This window comes from Monodelphis domestica, chromosome 4 (assembly GCF_027887165.1).
Source record: "Monodelphis domestica isolate mMonDom1 chromosome 4, mMonDom1.pri, whole genome shotgun sequence".
Classification (NCBI taxonomy): domain Eukaryota; kingdom Metazoa; phylum Chordata; class Mammalia; order Didelphimorphia; family Didelphidae; genus Monodelphis; species Monodelphis domestica.
In genome coordinates, this window is record NC_077230.1 from 425813528 (window position 1) to 425832160 (window position 18633).

The 18633-nt window shown below is 38.8% G+C and overlaps 1 protein-coding gene across 1 annotated transcript in view; it reads right to left on the reverse strand.

The window, feature by feature from the left end:
* Window positions 1–18633, reverse strand: part of LOC103092368 (uncharacterized) — a 1666349-nt gene that overhangs the window by 1519388 nt on the left and 128328 nt on the right. Inside the window, exons 12-13 of the mRNA XM_056825346.1 lie at window positions 6049–6324; window positions 5419–5670 (exon numbers count right to left, since the gene is read on the reverse strand). Of these exons, the coding sequence (XP_056681324.1) occupies window positions 5419–5670; window positions 6049–6324 (528 nt within the window). The remainder of the gene's footprint in view (window positions 1–5418; window positions 5671–6048; window positions 6325–18633) is intronic.

Here is an 18633-nt window from a genome sequence, read left to right on the forward strand (position 1 = left end):
CCTGCCTTTTTTCTGTCATTTGAGGCCCAACAGGTCTTATTCCAACCTTTAATTCTGACCTCGTGAGTATCTACCCACATCATGCATGTTTTCTGAAGACAACATATGGTAGGGTTTTGGATTCTAATCAATTCTGCTATTTGTCTACATTTTATGGGTGAGTTCATCACATTCACGTTCAATGTTATGATTGTCATTTGTGAATTCCCCAGCATGTTGATATCCTCCCCTAATTCTGACCTTTCTTCTTTTGCTATAACCTTTTAAACCAGTGGTTTCCTTCAAATCAGTCCCCCTAGTCCCCTCCCTTGTTATGCTTCCCTTTCTGGCCCCTTCCTTTTTGTTCCCTTCACCTCCCCCCTCTCCTTCCCTCCTTTTTGTGTTCCCTCTCCCCCAGCACCCCTTAGTTTTCCCTTCTCCCTTGCCCTGTTGGATGAGATAGAATTCTAGATCCCAATTGATTTAGATACTCTTCCCTTTCAGAGTTGATTTCACTGAGAGTAAGGCTTAAGTAATACCAATTAGGACTCTTTTCCTCTCATTCTTATAAGAGAACTCCTCCTGTCCCCTTCCCGAGTATATCTTTATGTGACAAAGATTGTTCTATTTAATTTATTTCTATTTCTTCAAGTATATCTTAGTACCATTATTGATTCCCCCCCTTTTTCTTTCTTTTTGTTTTTTCCCCTCCAAATCTTGTTAATGCCCCGATCTTTCCCTATGAGTGATTTGTTTGATTTCTCTATTAATGCATACAATTTTTGAAAGCTACACATAAGATTTCTCCCATAAGTTAGTATATATAAGTTGATCTAATTGTGACCCTTATAGAAGAAAGTTTGAATAAAAGAAAAGAAAAAAAGCACTTTTCTCCTTTTCCCTTTCTTTCATATTTACCTTTTCATGTTTCTCTTGATCTTTGTGCTTGGATGTCAAACTTTCCACTGAGTTCTGGTCTTTTCTTTACAAATATTTGGAAATCTTCTATTTTGTCGAATGCCCATACTTTCCCCTGGAAGTATAGAGTCAGTTTTTATGGGTAGCTGATTCTTGGATGAAAGGCCCAGTTCTCTTGCCTTTCTGAATATCATGTTCCAGGCTTTCTGGGCTTTTAGTGTGGCCACTGCTAGGTCTTGTGTGATCCTTATTGGCTCTCCTCTGAATTTGAAGTTTCTCTTCTTAGCTTCTTGTAAGATTTTCTCCTTAGCTTGGAAGCTCTTGAATTTGGAGATTACATTCCTGGAGGTTGTCTTTTGGGGATTTAGTATAGATGGTGTTCTATGAACTCTTTTGATTTCTATTTTGCCCCCTTGTTTGAGAATGTCAGGGCAGTTCTCTTTGATGATATCTTGTAGTGTGGCATTGAGATTTTTGTTAATCTCTGGTTTTTCAGGTAGACCAATGATTCTCAAAATGTCTCTCCTTCCTCTGTTTTCCTGGTCTGTCAATTTGTCAGTGAGATATTTTATGTTTTCTTCTAATTCATTATTTTTTTTTACTTTGCTTTATTAATTCTTGCTGTTTTGCAAGATCATTGTCTTCCAGTTGCAGTCTTTAAGGACTGGTTTTGCTTTTCAGTTTGGTCTGCCCTTCTGTTTGAGGCTTCCACTGTTTCTCCAATTGGGAGTTCTTGTCTGTCAGGCTGTTGACCTCTTTCTGAATTTGTTCCCATTTTTTTTTTGCCAAAAGGTTTCCATCTTTTGGATAAGCTCCATTTTGAGTTCTTCCAGAGCTTGTGGATAATATCCAATTTTGGGGGGCATGTTTTGATTTTGTTTGAATTTGATCCTCTTTAGCCTGGGTTTTCCCTCCATAAAAGTTTTCAATAGTCACTTGTTTCCCTTTCTTCTTGGTGGGTTGATCTTGGGCAATGTGAGCCATCCCTTTGGTGGTTTTCCCTTTCCTTTTTAGTCAGAGGTCTGAGTGAGATGAGCAGGTTTTCTGTGGACTTAAGTGGCGGTGCTTTTGCCTCAGACTGGTTCTTCCCAGCCTCCGCAATTTGTTAGTGTGCCTGCTGGCTTAGTCTGTGGTCTTTTCTCTCCTGTGTGCAGTAGTCTCTTGTAAAACCACTCTGAGGGGTAGTTCCCTGGTAGCCCTTGTCAGTTCCCAAGGACCCTGGTGTGCCCCCCCCTCACTGCAGTGAGGAGCAGAGATTTTGCCTCAGGCAGTTTCTAGAGTCTCCACAGGATTCAAAGTTTGCAAGAGTCCCTGTGGTCTGCTCACTCTCCAGTGCGCAGGGGTCTCCAGTGAAATCGCTCTGAGGGGTAGTTCCCTGAAAGTCCTTGTTATATCCCAAGGACCCTGGTGTGCCCCCCCCCAGTCCCCACAAAGACATTCCTCACTCAGTCGCTATCTCTGGTGAGCTCGCTGGTCCCTACTCTGTTTTGGTAGGTGAGGTGGGGGAGGGTAGCTCAGCTCATGTTTGTGTGCAAGCTTTTTCTCCTTCTTAGAATGTGGAAATGCTCAAACCCCACGTTCCTCCATTGCTGTGTCCTACTAGAGAATCCCTCCGTTCTTCCAAAGATGATTTTTTGCTCTTTTGAGGTAATCTATTTCGTTCAGTGCCGGAGGAGAGGAAGCTATTCGTATCTAGATTAGAGCCATGTTTACCCGGAAGTCCCATATGAATTGTTTTTTTAAATGTGCACAATGTATAGGAAGAAACTTGTGATCTAGAGATGTCTGCACTTATACTAAAGAGAGAATTAAGTTTTCCACCTAAAAAGGTTAAGGGCTTATGATATGCAAACTGTATGTCCTTAAAAAGACAAATTTGAGTACAGGTAAATGCTTTGCACTTCAGTCTGGTTACACACTGAAAGATTGCTAAAAGACTTAAAGTTATTTGGAAGTTGTACAGTTGAAACTATAATCCACTGAGAGTAAACTATTATGAAAGGGGTTTGATACATTCAAAATTTTAAATTGTAGTAAACTAAGCTCACTTGTTAAAGAAGAATGGGACAAGGTTAAAACCTAATTCCAGCCAAGCAATCTTAGGATAAATTGCTCACAAGCTATTAACCCCTTCCTTACACACAGAAAGGAGAAAGAAGTGGTTATGATTGTTCCACACTGATACTTAGGGACTGAAATAGGGACCTCACAGAGTTGACAACCACTGTGTGATAGGACTTAAAGATGAGGAGGGAGGTGAAAGAGAACAGATAGATGTTCTACTCTTATAATTGAATTCCTGACTAGGGATAATTTCTAAAATTAATGTATGTGTTGTGGGAAAATCACCTATGATTCTATAATTTCTCTGGACAGTTACTCTGAAGTGATTTCTATGTGGTCTTGTCTTAGTCTTTCAGATGGCCTAGGTCCAAGAGATGATACAGCTCTGAATTATATTACTATGGAGCTACTTAATTCAGCATCCATGTTCATTATTGTGTGATATGTAAATTATTGCCAAAATACATGAGAATAACTGAGTGATCAGCCTTGTAGGGATATAAAAGGCCTGTTTGAGAGTATGGAAATTTCTTTCTGGACTGCTGGTAAGCAGAATTTCTCTGAGCTGTAATGCACGAGACTTGTCTTACAGAGAATGTCCTGGGATGGTTACAAAGGCATATTCTGGGATCACCTGGGAATGTACCTTTTCTGACCATCTAGGCTATTAATTCTTGAGTGATACAATGATGACATGAGCCAGTGATAGCTTTGGCCCATATGTGAATCCCTCACTATGTGTCCCTTGGGACTTGAGGAAATATTTGCCTTCTTGGCCTTTTTCCTTTGTGACAAATTCCCATAATCAGCACATAATGCAAATTGTAAAATTAAAGTTTCCATTTCCTCAAACAACCTATTAGGCTAATAATTGAATTGTTAGGGAACATACTTTGAGAAGTATGTGAGTTTATTAATAGATGGCTTGTATTTGTAGCCTTAATTTACCACAGTTGAAGTTTGGATCTTGAGCTTGGAAATATAGCTCAAAACTTTCTGGAATTTCCCCCAGAATTTGGGATAAAGAAATACATCTGTAAACTGTTGTTACTCAAGTATTTATAGTTGTTTATAGTTAATGTGTACTTTGCAAAAGGATATTCTTTAACAGAAACATCACATACCAACTCTGCAGACAACTCAGGAATCTGATTTCCTAAAGTAATCTATTCCTGTCAGAAGATTATTTCTGAAGATGGAGTCTATTGGCTTCTCTGTTTCTATCTAGTGTTTTAGTTTTTGACCCAGTCCTGGTTTCTACATTTCTATCCTAGGGGCTGACTCTACCCCCTTATGACCTGTTTGCCAATCAGGGGAAACAGTTCCTGGACATCCTTCAGATGTCCAAGCAGGTTCCCACCTTCCTAGGACCCAGGCATTCACAGAGGACACTCACCTAAAGACCCTGTGTCCACAACCTTTTCCTCCCTGTTCAAGTTTTGGCTACTCCCCTGTGGGATATGTGGACCTTGCATTTGTAACCTTGTCACTTCTCTAGTTGCTTCTAGGATAAAAGTACTCATGGGAGTCACCCAGATTCCACTGTAACCTCATCAACTATTCCAGCCTGAAGCCCTGGACATTGCCTAGAGTCAATACCTCTCTCCTAACAATAGCTCTACAACCATTCTCAGCTCTGAAGAAGCTATAGAATACTGAGACCATCACCCCTTTCCCCTAGATATTTGGAGAGGGGGGAGATGACATGGGCATTGGACCACCAGAAACTCGGGCAGACTATTGACAGGGAAATTCTTCTGCTCCCTTGTATTCTTGTAGCCTAAGGATTCTTTGCTTTTATGCTGATCATTTGGGGATAGTTCCATGCATTCTTAATCGCCTAGTACCCTAGTAGCCTTTGTCAAGAATCATATTAATACTGTCCAGTTATGGTCCTTCACCAGCAATATCAAACTCTGACTCACACTGAATCCCTTTATGAAGATATGGTCGCAAGAGTAAGATTCCTCATGTATAGTAGAAGAAGTGGAGAATGAAGGAGGTCAGAACAACCTCCCTCTGGGGGCCAGGAGTAAACTTTTTGCCCAAGTCAGCACAACTGTTCACTCCCTGTATTGTGAACCCCACCCCCCAGCCAGCTGCAACTGCCAAATCACAATATCCTCTTGTTCAACATGTCATGATAGCCCCCATACTATAAAAGGTGTTCCCCTAGCCAAGTCAGCACAGATCTTTCTTTGTAGCAGCCCTAATGCATTAGTTTCATTAAAGGTGTACCCTTGCTTACTTGCATTGTCTCCGTGTCTCCATTCTTGGGGGATTTTCCCGGACCCAACAGATTCAATCCAAGTTTCTTATTCTCAGCTCAGGGAGCTTTCTACCACAATGCATTGTTCCATGGGACCAGGGGGACAGAATGTCACTTATGTCTATTTCTCTCATGCCAGGGAAAGAGAGAGCCCAACACAAAGTTGGTGGCCCAATCCAGATACTCACCATAGATCATAATATTCTTGGTTGCAGTACGCGTCAAACCAGTGAATGAGTTAGATGCAGTACAGGTATAGGTGCCAGCAACACTCAGGGATGCAATAATAGAAAATGTGGCTGAGTTGCCGATCCTTTGTCCATTCTGTAACCAAGTGAATTGTGCTGGTGGGTTAGAATCAGCTACACAGCTCAAAGTAATATTTGCCCCAGGAGGGTACACATCCGGTCTACGGACAATCGTGGCGATATCTGGGCCATCTGGAGGAAAGAGAAGGATTCCATATTGAGATTATGGCAGAAAGAAGGTGCATCTCCTAGTCTGTAACCCATCAGCAGGGAACACTGTGTCTCCCTAATCCTCCTTAGAGCTGGGGAATTCACAACTCATCTTCTACTTTTCCAATTTAGATCTGAACTTTGGAGATCTTAGGGCTTCATCCAGTTCAGCACCCTGGCTGGCCACCCTCCACCAGAAAACATGACAAGGCCAATCTGGGCTCCCTAAAGATGAAGGGGGTTGGGAACCTCAGAGCCTACATCTTTAGCTCTCTGAGAAGGGACTGAATTAGCCTGGCCTCTGGGAACACACCACCAGACTATAAGCAGGCACCATACAGGAAGAAGCAATATACTCACAGGTAACATCCAGTGGGAATGGATCACTCCTATTCCTAAACAATGGGTTCTCGATTTCACACACATATGGCCCTTTGTTATCCCTTCTTGTGAGCCTGGGGAGAGTGAGTGTACTCTTATCCGGGGACAGTTGTATCCTGCTACCAGCTGCGGCAAGTCCGTTTATGAACCACCGGTAAGCATGAATTTGACCTTTAGCCTGGCATGTGAATGAGAAGTCCTTGGTCTCCACTGCAGTATTGTTGGAGATGAGAATGGTTGGTTTGGACAGTGGTGCTGTGCAGAGAATAGACAGAAAATTACTATGTTGGTTCTTTTTCTTACCTTATAACCAACTAACTGGTTTTCAAGTGGCCTCTCTAAGACCTTGGCAAGGCTAGAGGCCAGAGACCAAGAACCTGTGATTGCAATGGCAAAGTCACCCCTTTCTCTTGTGCAGATCCCAACTCCTCCAGGCCTTAGGAAAATTTCATCTTCAGTTCTTGTGGCTGACAAAGACATTCACATAGATCCCAAGCCCATGATGCTCAATCTTTCTGGACTGAGACAAACTGGACCAGGGATGACATAGGCCTTCATATAGCACCTTTACTTGGATTTGAGGCCTTTCTAGATTGGCAGAACCACCAAGAGTTTATGATTCCTAAGCCTGGACTTCAAGAAGTCAGGGTTCCTTACTAACTAACCTCCAGGCTACCCTATCTATGTCATTCATCTCCATCTCTGTTTGTAGCAACAATGTTTCATTGACCTCAGGTTTCATGTCAGTTGTTAGGTTCTATGGAAATGTATGTTGAAAAATGATTGTGTGCCAGAAAATCATATACTCACTAAACCCATAAATAAACCAAACTCTGTGCCATGACAGAACACTGGGTGATACCTACATATGGATTGATCATTCAGTGTATCTCATTCGTAATTGACTGGACTGTCCCACCTAGACAGAAGGACCCTCCCCTATGAGAGACCACTGGCTTGGCTCTCAAAGTATTGATGCCTTGAACTGTACCAGGACTGAGGAATTCTGCCTAGGTAAGCCCCTTACCCCAAAAACAAATCAAATGGCCCCCAGAACCAAGAGTACTCCCAAATTAGGATGACTCAGCATCTTTTCCAAGAGGGCTCCAAGCCTCACTGCCAGAAAGGACAATTAGGAGGGACAAGTAATACAGAACTTTTTTTAGAGGATCATGGGCCATAATGAATCAAAAGAAAGAAAGCTATTTTTTGGAAAATTAAGCACACTCCTCAGAAAAGGGGTGCAAAAGTAAGAAAATCAAGCAAGCCACAGTTAGCTAACTTCTTGGATCTAACTCAAATTTGTAGTCAGCGGTTCCCTGATGATGAAGGGAAAGTAGATTTAGACAAAGAAAAGAAAATTAGCCTTGACTTCAAATCTTATAGGAATCCCCATTTGGTCTTTCCTTTTCAGGTTAGGCAGCCACCAGCAATTCCTCTCCCCAAGAATTATCCTGAACTTAGGGGAAGATGAAGAAAATGAATGGAAATGAGGGGTCCTCCTTTTTCACCTTCACAACCGCCAGATCCTTGGTTCTAGCAAAGAGGTGCCCATTTGTCGATCCTTGTCACCTGGCTTTCAAACATTTAAGCCTAAGACTCCTAGAACAAAAGTTTCTCTCTACTCCTCACATTTTTAAAAAGCCAGTACCTTGAGCATGTCCAAACACCATAATTTATCTATACTACTATTAAGTAAAAATATGAGGTTTTCTAGAAACAGACAAAAAAGGGTTTTTTAGTTGAAACTGCACAATTTGGCTAAGTGATAAAACTGCAAAAGTCAAAACTACAAATTCGGAATTCTAAAGAAGCTCAGGTTAAAGAACAGACCTCCCCCTTAATCACAAGAATTGATATGATAAAGTTAGTTAAACTAAATTAGTAATGCGATGATTCATGAATAATTGGATCACCTGGTTAAGATGCTCATGTGAAGATATCAGAATTGAAAGATTCATGATTCAGATGGTTAGGATAAATTCTTTAGAAAATATCTAGATTACCTTTTTACCTCCACATGTCAGTCTTTCCTGTAGATGCTTCTGTGTGAACCATACATTCAAGATTTAAGTTTAGGATTGCATTTTGAAAAGTTAAGTATATTGACCACTTAAAGGAAATTGTTTAGAATTGCTAGGATACAAACTTGATGAAATCATTCCCTCTATCCCCTTCCTTTTCTTTTTCCTCCCAGCTAGTTAAACATACACTGCCTAACAACCAGAAGCAGGTTTTTTTTTAATCACAAATAATTTCATTAGTTACTGGAAAAAGGACTCCATTATCCACCTTTATTATGGGAATCCACATATATTTTTGAAAACCAGGATCCTATGAATTTAAAACACTACTATTAAAAATTTTAATTTGTTTTTTGAGTTAGCCATACACCCTTTTTCCTATTAGAACAAGTTACCAGTTACCCCTCCCTTTTCCTACTGTGGTATAAAGGATATTTAGAGAGCACTAAAAATTCTATCATAAATAGGATCATACTAAATTTAAACACACTTTAAGTGTAAACCTCAAAATTCCTTAGACTTATAAATGTTGGAAATTTCACCATTGGGATATTTCATACTTGAAAAATTTCCTATTGATAGTGGGTCTTGGCTATTGGAATGTGAACCCCATTGGCATGGGAGGTTCCTTCTCTTCCCTTCTTAAGATTACTTTAGGACAGAAACCTTTTGCTGAACAATGGAAAGGACTTTGACCTATGCTTAAGCATAGAACAGGAATTTCTTTGAGTCATGATTGATTTTAGAATTGATACAATGGAGATACTTGGAATCAATCTCCACCCTATTCAGTCCTAACAGGATTGAGTAAGGGCTGCAGCCTAGATCAAAATTTAATTATTCCAATCTCTACCCTACTCAGGTTAACAGGATTTAGAAAGGGCTGTAGCAAAGGAGCAAAGATTTAATCATTTGAAAATATGACCTTCAACAGACATGTGCAAAGCCTCTGGGTGGTCCTGGGTTAAGCTAGAGCCTCCATTGGCACAGGGAAATTGATGGACAGTGATTGGTAGATGTGAGAACTGAGGGGAGGCAACTGGGATGGTTTCCTTAAAGATCAGGGGGGTCTGAAGACTCGGGGTGGTTGAGAAGTTGGTCGGTGTGGTTCGTGTGGGCTCTGAGAAGCTTGCTCTGAAGGAAGTTGAAAGTGGGGGCCTCTGAGACTGTTTCTCCATTTTGGTCACGTGAGTAATAGGGACTGATCTTTTTTCTTTGCCCCAGCTATCTAAGGGCATGGGCCTTTTGGCCCAGCCTAAACAGAAGGGGTATTTAAGCCCTATTCCCTTCTCTCCCTTTTTCTATCTCTCTATCTCTAATTCCTTTCTTACTCCTATTGTAATTAAACTCCATAAAAGATTTACTGCTGATTTGAGTTTTCATTTAGGAATTACATAGCTGAATTCCTTGGCGACCTTAAATTAATATATATCAGTCTTTTAAAGTGATTCCCTTGTAACATAAGATACGATAGGATAGTTTTTCACCACTATAGTGATATGCATATAAATATTCTATTCAGAAAAGTTACTGAGAACATTACATTTATTTGAAGTCAATATTTTAGCAATTGCTAGGTTATGTGAACATGCAAGCAACCTGTTCCCAAATTATGATAATGATCGAAAAAGGAGTATTATTGATTAAGAGTGAAAATTTTTGTCCTTTGAGAAGTAAGTAACCACATCTATTATACTTTGCCTTTATTGATAATTGCTGCTTAGTCTATATATGTATAGTTCTAAACAAGATCTTTTTTCCTGCATTTCTGAGATTCTGATTGGCCTACAATTAAATGTCACAAGTATAATTTAGTTACTTATAAGGGAAATATAATCTAAACTTTAAGTTAAAGATTAAGAACTTTAGGACATGTCCACACCATGATTCCCACCCCAACAACAAGCCACATGACACATCCCAGCAGGAAGGCGATTAAGAGAATGTAGATACAGAGAGACTGTGTTAAGGGAACAGCCCAGAATGCTCTACAAACTTAGGGACAAATCAAGACATCTGCAGCTAAAGGACAAGAAGGGATTTTCACCTCCTGATTGCACTGCTGCCTTCAAATGACTCTGACTTTCTCGGTGGTCCTACAGATGTGATTGTTATCCCCCATGACTTAGAATTTCTTGTTCAGGAAGTATTTTAACCAATAGTCCTAATCCCTTCACTGTATTTGTTTTTGAACAAGATTTAGACATTTATACCCTACAATTGCTTTCCCAAAGTTAAGCTGCTTTAAGCTTACATCCCTAGCAACTTCCACTGCAGCCATTGTTCAGAGAGTCCACACTGCACAACAGTAATCACCCATAATTAGGTCCTATCCTATTTCAAGCTCAAGATGAATTGAAGTCACTCTATTTAAAAAACAAAAAAAAAACAAAAAGGCATTGTACTAGAAACATTAGCTGTAGCAATTAGAGAAGAAAAAGAAATTGAAGGTATTAAAATAGGCAATGAGGAGACCAAGCTATCACTCTTTGAAGATAATATGATGAAAGAATCTTAGAGAATCAACCAAAAGCTAGTTGAAATAATCAACAACTTTAGCAAAGTTGCAGGATACAAAATAAACCCACATAAATCATCAGCTTTTCTATATATCTTCAACACATCTCAGCAGAAAAAATTAGAAAGAGAAATCACTTAAAATCACCCTAGAAAATATGAAATACTTAGGAATTTCTGCCAAGACGAACACAGGAACTATATGAACACAACTACAAAACAATTTCTGCACAATTAAAACAAGATCTAAACAGTTGGAAAAGCATTGATTGCTCATGGGTAGGATGAGCTAATATAATAAAAATGACAATACTTCCCAAATTAATTTACTTATTTAGTGCCATACCCATTGAACTAACAAAAAACTTTTTTTACTGAATTAGAAAAAAAATATAACAAAGTTCATTTGGAAGAACAAAAGATCAAAAATATCAAGGGAAATCATGAAAAAAAAAATGTGAAGGAAGAAGGGCTTGCAGTCCCAGATCTCAAACTACACTATAAAGCAGTAGTCATCAAAACAGTTTGGTACTGGCTAAGAGACAGAAAGGGGGACCAGTGGAATAGACTTGGGGTAAGTGACCTCAACAAGACAGTCTATGATAAGCCCCAAGATCCCAGCTTTTGGGACCAAAATCCACTATTTCATAAAAACTGCTGGGAAAATTGGAAGACATTATGGGAGAGATTCGCTTTGGATCAACATCTCACACCCTACACCAAGATAAACTCAGAATGGGTGAATGACCTGAATATAAAGAAGGAAACTATAAGGAAATTAGGTGAACATAGAATAGTATACATGTCAGACCTTTGAGAAGGGAAAGATTTTAAAACCAAGCAAAACATAGAAAGAGCCACAAAATGTAAAATAAATAATTTTGATTACATCAAATTAAAAAGTTTTTGTACAAACAAAACCAATGCAACCAAAATTAGAAGGGAAGCAACAAGTTGGGAAACAGTCTTCATAACAAAAACCTCTGAGAAAGGATTAATTACTCAAATATATAAAGAGCTAAACCAATTGTACAAAAAAATCAAGCCATTCTTCAACTGATAAATGGGCAAGGGACATGAATAGGTAATTTTTTCAGTTAAAGAAATCAAAAGTATTCATAAGCACATGAAAAGGTGTTCTAAATCTCTTATAATCAGAGAGATGCAAATCAAAACAACTCTGAGGTATCACTTCACACCTAGCAGATTGACTAACATGACAGCAAAGGAACGTAATGAATGTTGGAGTGAATGTGGCAAAAGTGGGACATTAATGCACTGCTGGTGGAGGTGTGAATTGATCCAACAGTTCTGGTGGGCAATTTGGAATTATGCCCAAAAGGCACTAAAAAACAGTTGGCCTTTTGATCCAGCCATGGCACTGTTCTGTTTATACACCAAAGAGATAAGAAGGAAAAAGATTTTTACAAGAATATTCATAGCTGCACTCTTTGTGGTGGCAAAAAATTTGATAATGCCCTTCAATTGCGGAATGGCTGAAAAAATTGTGGCATATGTTGATGATGGAATACTATTGTGCTCAAAGGAATAATAAACTGGAAGATTTCCATGTGAACTGGAATGACCTCCAGGAATTGATGCAGAGGGAAAGGAGCAGAACCAGAAGAACATTGTACACAGAAACTGATACACTGTGGTACAATCAAATGTAATGGACTTCTCCATTAGTTGCAATGCAATGATCCTGATCAACTCGGAGGGATCTATGAGGAAGAAAACTATCCACATTCAGAGGAAAAACTGTGGGAGCAGAAACACAGAAGAAAAAGAACTGCTTCATTACATGGATTGAGAGGGATATGATTGGGGATGTAGACTCTAAATGAACATCCTAATGCAAACACCAGCAACATGGAAATGGGTTTTGATCAAGGATGCATGTAATACCCAGTGTAATTGTGTGTCAGCTATGGGAAGGGTGGGGGGAGAGGAGGAAGGTACATAATATGATTCTTTTAACTAAGGAATGAAATTCTAAATTGACTAAATAAATTTAAATTTAAAAAATTAAAAATAAATAAAAAACAAAAAACAAAAAAGGAGATGTTGGAAGCCATCACTCCCTTGCTATCTGACAGAGTCACAGTATGGGAAATGGATACTACAAAGCAGTCCCCAGAAAATAAGGAACCCACTGAACCCTCGTCCATGTGACTTCTCCCACTACCTTCCCTTACTACTGACTAGGATTGTTATTCTTCCCCTCCCCCATTACAAAGGAAGTTATATGAGGACAATATTCATAGGATTTATACACATGCCCTACTATAATCCCCCCAGAATATCACCCTTAAGATCCACTCTAAAGATCTTATTCACAGAATTATAACCTAAAGAATTCCAGGCACCCATTACCCCACCCTTTTCCCTCTCTGCAGAGTTACATTCACTCCCATTACAAGCCAGGCAAGCCAGGACCATCAATACATTTTAAGCCCAGGTTGACAGGACACACTTCTCTGGTTTGTTATGTTACAATAGCCAGAGCAACATCTCCAAGTACCCAAGTGAAATACAAGAAGAATGCAACTTGGAAATTGAGGAAAATTCCAATTCTAGTGTGTCTTTAATTATCCTCTAACCCCATACCTAGCTATGAAATGCTTTGTTACCCATCTCCTAAGTAATTGTGATTTAGTGTGAAAGTTGATCAAAAGTAACAATGATTCTCCTAACTGGTCATCTCACAGGTCAGGAGGAACTAACCTCTAGATTACCTTATCCATGTCAGTCATCTCCATCTCTGTTGTAGCAACAATGTTTCATTGACTGTCTCTTTAGTCTGTGTCTGTTGATAGTTTCTATGGAAACATGTATGTTGAAAAATGATTGTGTGCCAGAAAATCATGTACTCACTGAGCCTATAAAATAAACCAAACTCTATATCATGACAGAACACTGGTTGATGCCTAAATATGGACTGAGCATTCAGTGTCTCGTGTTCTTATTCAGCTGGACCATCACACCTAAACTGAAGGACCCTCCCCTCTGAGAGACCTCTGGCTCAGCTCTCAAGTATCTGGCACATTCAAGAGTGAAGGAAATAGTCATTTTTTCACATCTATTTTCCAATATTAGTCAGTATTGTAATAGAAATGCTTTTGTGATTGTTATTATTCAGTGGTGTCTATCTCTTCATAACCCCATTTTTAAGGTTTACTCCTCACATATGCTGGATACTTAATGAAAGAGAGAACTTTTATGCATCCCTGATGAAAAGACCAGATGTGCATAGAAAATTTGACTCTCAAATATAAGACTGAAGTAAAGCATAAAAAGGTAAATAGAAAAAGGAATCAAAAGGAGATCTCTAAGTTTAAAGTATATCTATTCTTATATGAGAAGATGATACTTATAATTCCTAAGAACCTTGTCATTGTTCAAAGGAGGATACAAGAGCAGCTGGATTGCACAGTAGTTTGAGAGGAAGACCTGGAGTTGGGAGATTCTGGGTTCAAATCTGGCCTCAGATACTTCCTAGCTTTGAGGCCCTGGGAAAGTCACTTAATCCCCTTTGCCTAGTTTTTATCACTTTTCTGTCTCAGAACCACTACATAGTATCGATTTTTAAATAAAAGGCAAGGATTTTTTTTTAAAGAAGGATACATAGACAGAGAGCATGGGTGTGAATCGAATATATGCGATAATTAAAAATAAATAAAATTAAGCAGTGAGAAAGAATGATGAACTGGGAGAAGGGGGAAAGGAGAAAGAGAATCAGGGAAATTATATCTCACATAAGAGGAATCTGTGAGGAAGACATTTTATGATGGAGGGGATATGGGGAGTGGCAGGCAAAGCTTGAACCTTACAGTCATCAGAATTGGCTCAAAGAGGTACTAACACACATTAGGTTGGGTATAGAAATCTAGTTTATCCAACAGGGCAGAAAGAGGGGAAAGGTAGAAGAGAAAGGAGGAGGCTGATACAAAGGAGGGAAGAAGGAAAACCAACTTTTGAGGAGGAGGAGGGTAAAAAGAGACAGAGAAGGATAAAGGGGGGGCTGGAATAGGGTAGAAGGAAATACAGAGCTAGTAATCATAACTCTAAATGGAAATGGCATGCATATAATGGAAACAGATAACTTAGAATGGATTATAAAACAGCATCTAACAAGAAGTTATTTATAAGAGTTACACTTGAAAAAGAGTAACCCTGAGTGAAAATAAGTGGCTACAGAAGCATCTATTACACTGCCTCAGAGGTTAAAAAGCACCAGGGTAGCAATCATGATCTCAAACAAAGCAAAAGGCAAAACAGATCTAATTAAAAGAGAGACACTGGGAAAAATATGTTGCTCAAAGATACAGTTTTGATTAAAATTATCTGAAGACAATATCTTAATTTTAAAACATAATTATTTCTAAATATTAAAATTATAATCATAACAGCAGGTCAGAGAAAGAAAAAGTGCATGCTGCCTGTGGCCTGCTGACTAGTTCTCCTGGCTACCTCCTCTGTGAGCAGGCTACTCCAGACTAGAGCCAGATCAGGTGCCTCTTCAGTTATTGGTTCCAAATGTGTGGAATAAATATGAGTTCTCGCCCACACAAATTAAAACCCCAGAGTCCCAAAGGGAGGGTAGAAGAGACAGAAGTTTCTTTCTTCTTTCTCATGAGAGAGGGCATCTGCCTAGGTTGGGCAAATGCAATGCATGGGCATAAATACAAACATTATGGAGGTTTCTAATGAGGGGACCCCCCCACCATCATCTACCTGACTCCTTTGGTGCAGAGGAGGGCCTAGGCTTGCAGGCTAGGTGTGAAGTTCACCCCAATCAGGAAATAAGAAGATATATAGCATGAGCTCTCCACTAACCCCTACTTAGGAGGGTTGAGGTTATTGGGAGGAAACCATGTCCACAAAAGTGACTCTTAGGTTCTACATATCTGAAGAGTGAGCTGCGTCTGCCTTCCTTGTTTCTTGAGCTGTCAGGATGTCCTTAGACAGGGAGTACAGGGGGCCTCCAATCTCCAGGACTAGCCAGGCTTGCCTCCTAAATCTACTAAGCAAAGGATCACAATGTCCTTGAAACTAAAGCAGACTTGCTAACACATTACATTCTTAACTGGGGGTGCAGGCTGGATGCTTTACCTTGAGAAGAACACACTAATTTTATTTCCCTTACAGTGGAATAGTCTGACTTTCTGTCCCCTCTACCATTTTGTGCTCATCATAACATCCCTTTCCCAATTCTCTTTGATTGCCAGACTCAGACTTCTGGCCTGACAAGAGGCAGATCTACTGGACTCCAACAGTAACCACGCCATGGTTCGAATGGCCACACAATGCTTCTACACCATCTCCTAGTAGGGAAGACAGGAGAAGAGAGGACTCCACCAATGGCCTCAAAGATCAGTCAGAGGTTCAGATATAAGATTTTTTGCAGTAAAATCAAAAGGTTGCTTTTGGATTCCAAAAAAAGAGGTTCAATTTTCACAGTCCCATATACAATGAAGTAATATCAATACTAAATATACATGCACCAAACAGTAAGCCATTTAAATTGTACTTATTTTGTCATATTCATTGAATTATTATAATGCAAAAGAGTTTCTAATAATTACTTTTATATCTCTTCATTGCTGATCACTTCATTCTAATCATTTGAGATGCTAGTAGTTCAGTTTTCTTCCTTCTTTCCTTAAAAAAATTAACAACCGGTGATTTATCTATTTTATTGTTATCTCATGAAATAGCCCTTTTTCTTAGTTATTAGTTCAATGATTATCTTACTTTCAACTTTATTAATTTTTCCTTTGACTTTTAGAATTCCCTATTTGGTATTTAATTGATTTTAAAATTTTTGTTCTTTTGAAATTCTTTTTAGTTGCATGCCTCATTCATTGATGTCCTTTTTTCTTTATTTTATTGATGTAAGTATTTAGAGAGGTAAAATTTCCCTAAGAACTGTTGGAGCTATATCTCAGAAATTTTGGTATATTCTCTCCTTTTTGGTCATTCTTTTTCTTTAATTTTTTTTCAAGCCCTTATCTTCAACCATAGAATCAATACTATGTATTGGGTACATGGCAGAAGAACAGTAAGGGCTAGGCAATAGAGGTTAAGTGGCTTGCCCAGAGTCCCAGTTAAGAAATATCTGAAGCCAAATTTGAACTTAGGATACCTCCTGTCTACAGGCCTGGCTCTCAATCCACTAAGCCACCCAACTTCCCCTGGGTCCTTCTCTTTAATGAAATTATTGATTGTTCTTTGACCTATTCATCCTTTAGAATTAAATTATTAAGTTTCCAGTTAAATTTTAAACTTTTTTTTCTGCAGCACTTCATTGAATGTAATTCTTATTATGTATATAATAATTCCCTTTTTCTGCATTTGTTGGTGAGACTTGTATGGCCTAATACATGACCACTTTTTTGTGTAGGTGCTATGTGTTATTGAGAGAAAATATATTCATTTCTATTCCTCTTGAGTCTTTTCCAGAGGTCTATCATATCTAACTTTTCTGAAATTCACTTCCTTAATTTCTTTTTTTTTTGTTAGATGTATCTAATTCTGAAATGGTAAATTTGAGGTTCCCCACTAGTATAGTTTTCTTTCTTCCCAAAATTCATGTAACTTCTCCTTTAGGCATTTGGATGTTATGACATTTGGTACATATATGTTTGGCACCTATTTTGCTTCATTGTCTAAGATACCTTTTATCAATATGTAGTTTCCTTCCTTTATTTTTTTTAGTCTTAGTCTCAACACTGCATAGTGGTTCCAAGGCAGAAGAACTCTAAGGGCTAAGCAATGGAGATTAAGTGACTTGCTCAGGGTCACACATCTAAGAAGTCTTTACCCTTATTTGAACCTTGTACCTCCTGACTCTAAGTCTCACTATCAATCCATAGAACCAAATTAGCTGTCTCCTTTTTATCTTTTTAAAATTAAGTCTATTTTTACTTTTACTTAGCTTGAGGTCATGATTGGTACCCTCATGCTCTTTTTTTTTTCACCTGAAGCAAAATAAGATTTTGCACCAACCTTTTACCTTTGTTCTTAGTGTTTCTCCCTACTTTAAGTGTATTGCTTATTTAAAAAAAAAGATTATTGGATTCTGGTTTTTAATTCCACTCTGCTATTCATTTCTGTTTTATGGATAATTTCATTCCATTCCATTCACAGTTATGATGATTAATTATGTGTTTCTCTCCATCTCATTTCCAATGTTTATCTTCCTATCTTTACAGGCTTTCCCTGCCCACAAATGTTTTGCTTCTGACCATCACCTTCCCCAATTTCCCCTCTCCTCTCTCAAGTCCCTCTGTCCCTACCCCATTCCTCCTATCCTCCACCTTCCCTGGAGGGCAAGATAGATTTCCAAAGTCAATTGAGTATGGGTATTATTCCTCTTTGAATCAATTCCAATGAGAATAAGGTTTGAGCATTGCCCATCTTGCCCCTACCTTCCACTTCATTATTAACTCTTTCATGACTCCACTTGAGGAGTAATTCATCTTGATCTTCATTCCTTCTTTTCCCATACAGTCCTCTTTCTCATACCTTAATATTTTTATATTATCCCATTCTATTTGAATTAGTCTTGTGCTCTCTGAGTATACTTCTTCAAACTGTCCCAATAGTAATGAAATTTTTAAGATTTACTAGCATCATGGTCAGATAGGAGACTCAGTGGGTAGGCTTCAGACACTTTTTTAACTGGGTGACCCTGGGTAAGTGACTTAGCCCCATATTGCCTAGCCCTTAGTGCTCTTCTGACTTGGAATTGATACTTCATACCAATTCTAAAGGAGAAGGTAAGAGTTTTTATTAAAAAATAAAAGTTTTATGGACTTTCAGGTTAAGATGTCTCCAGAGTAGAAGCAAGGCTCTTCTTCTCCTCTCCACTTATGGTGACCTACTCAGATATCAAAGAGCACCAGTCAGAATTTCAAAGGATCTGGCAGCCTCCACACTAAAAGACCTTAAGGTTTGGAATATGTTATTAATAAAGGCAAGAGAATTGGGTCTACAACCACGGATCACCTACCTATCA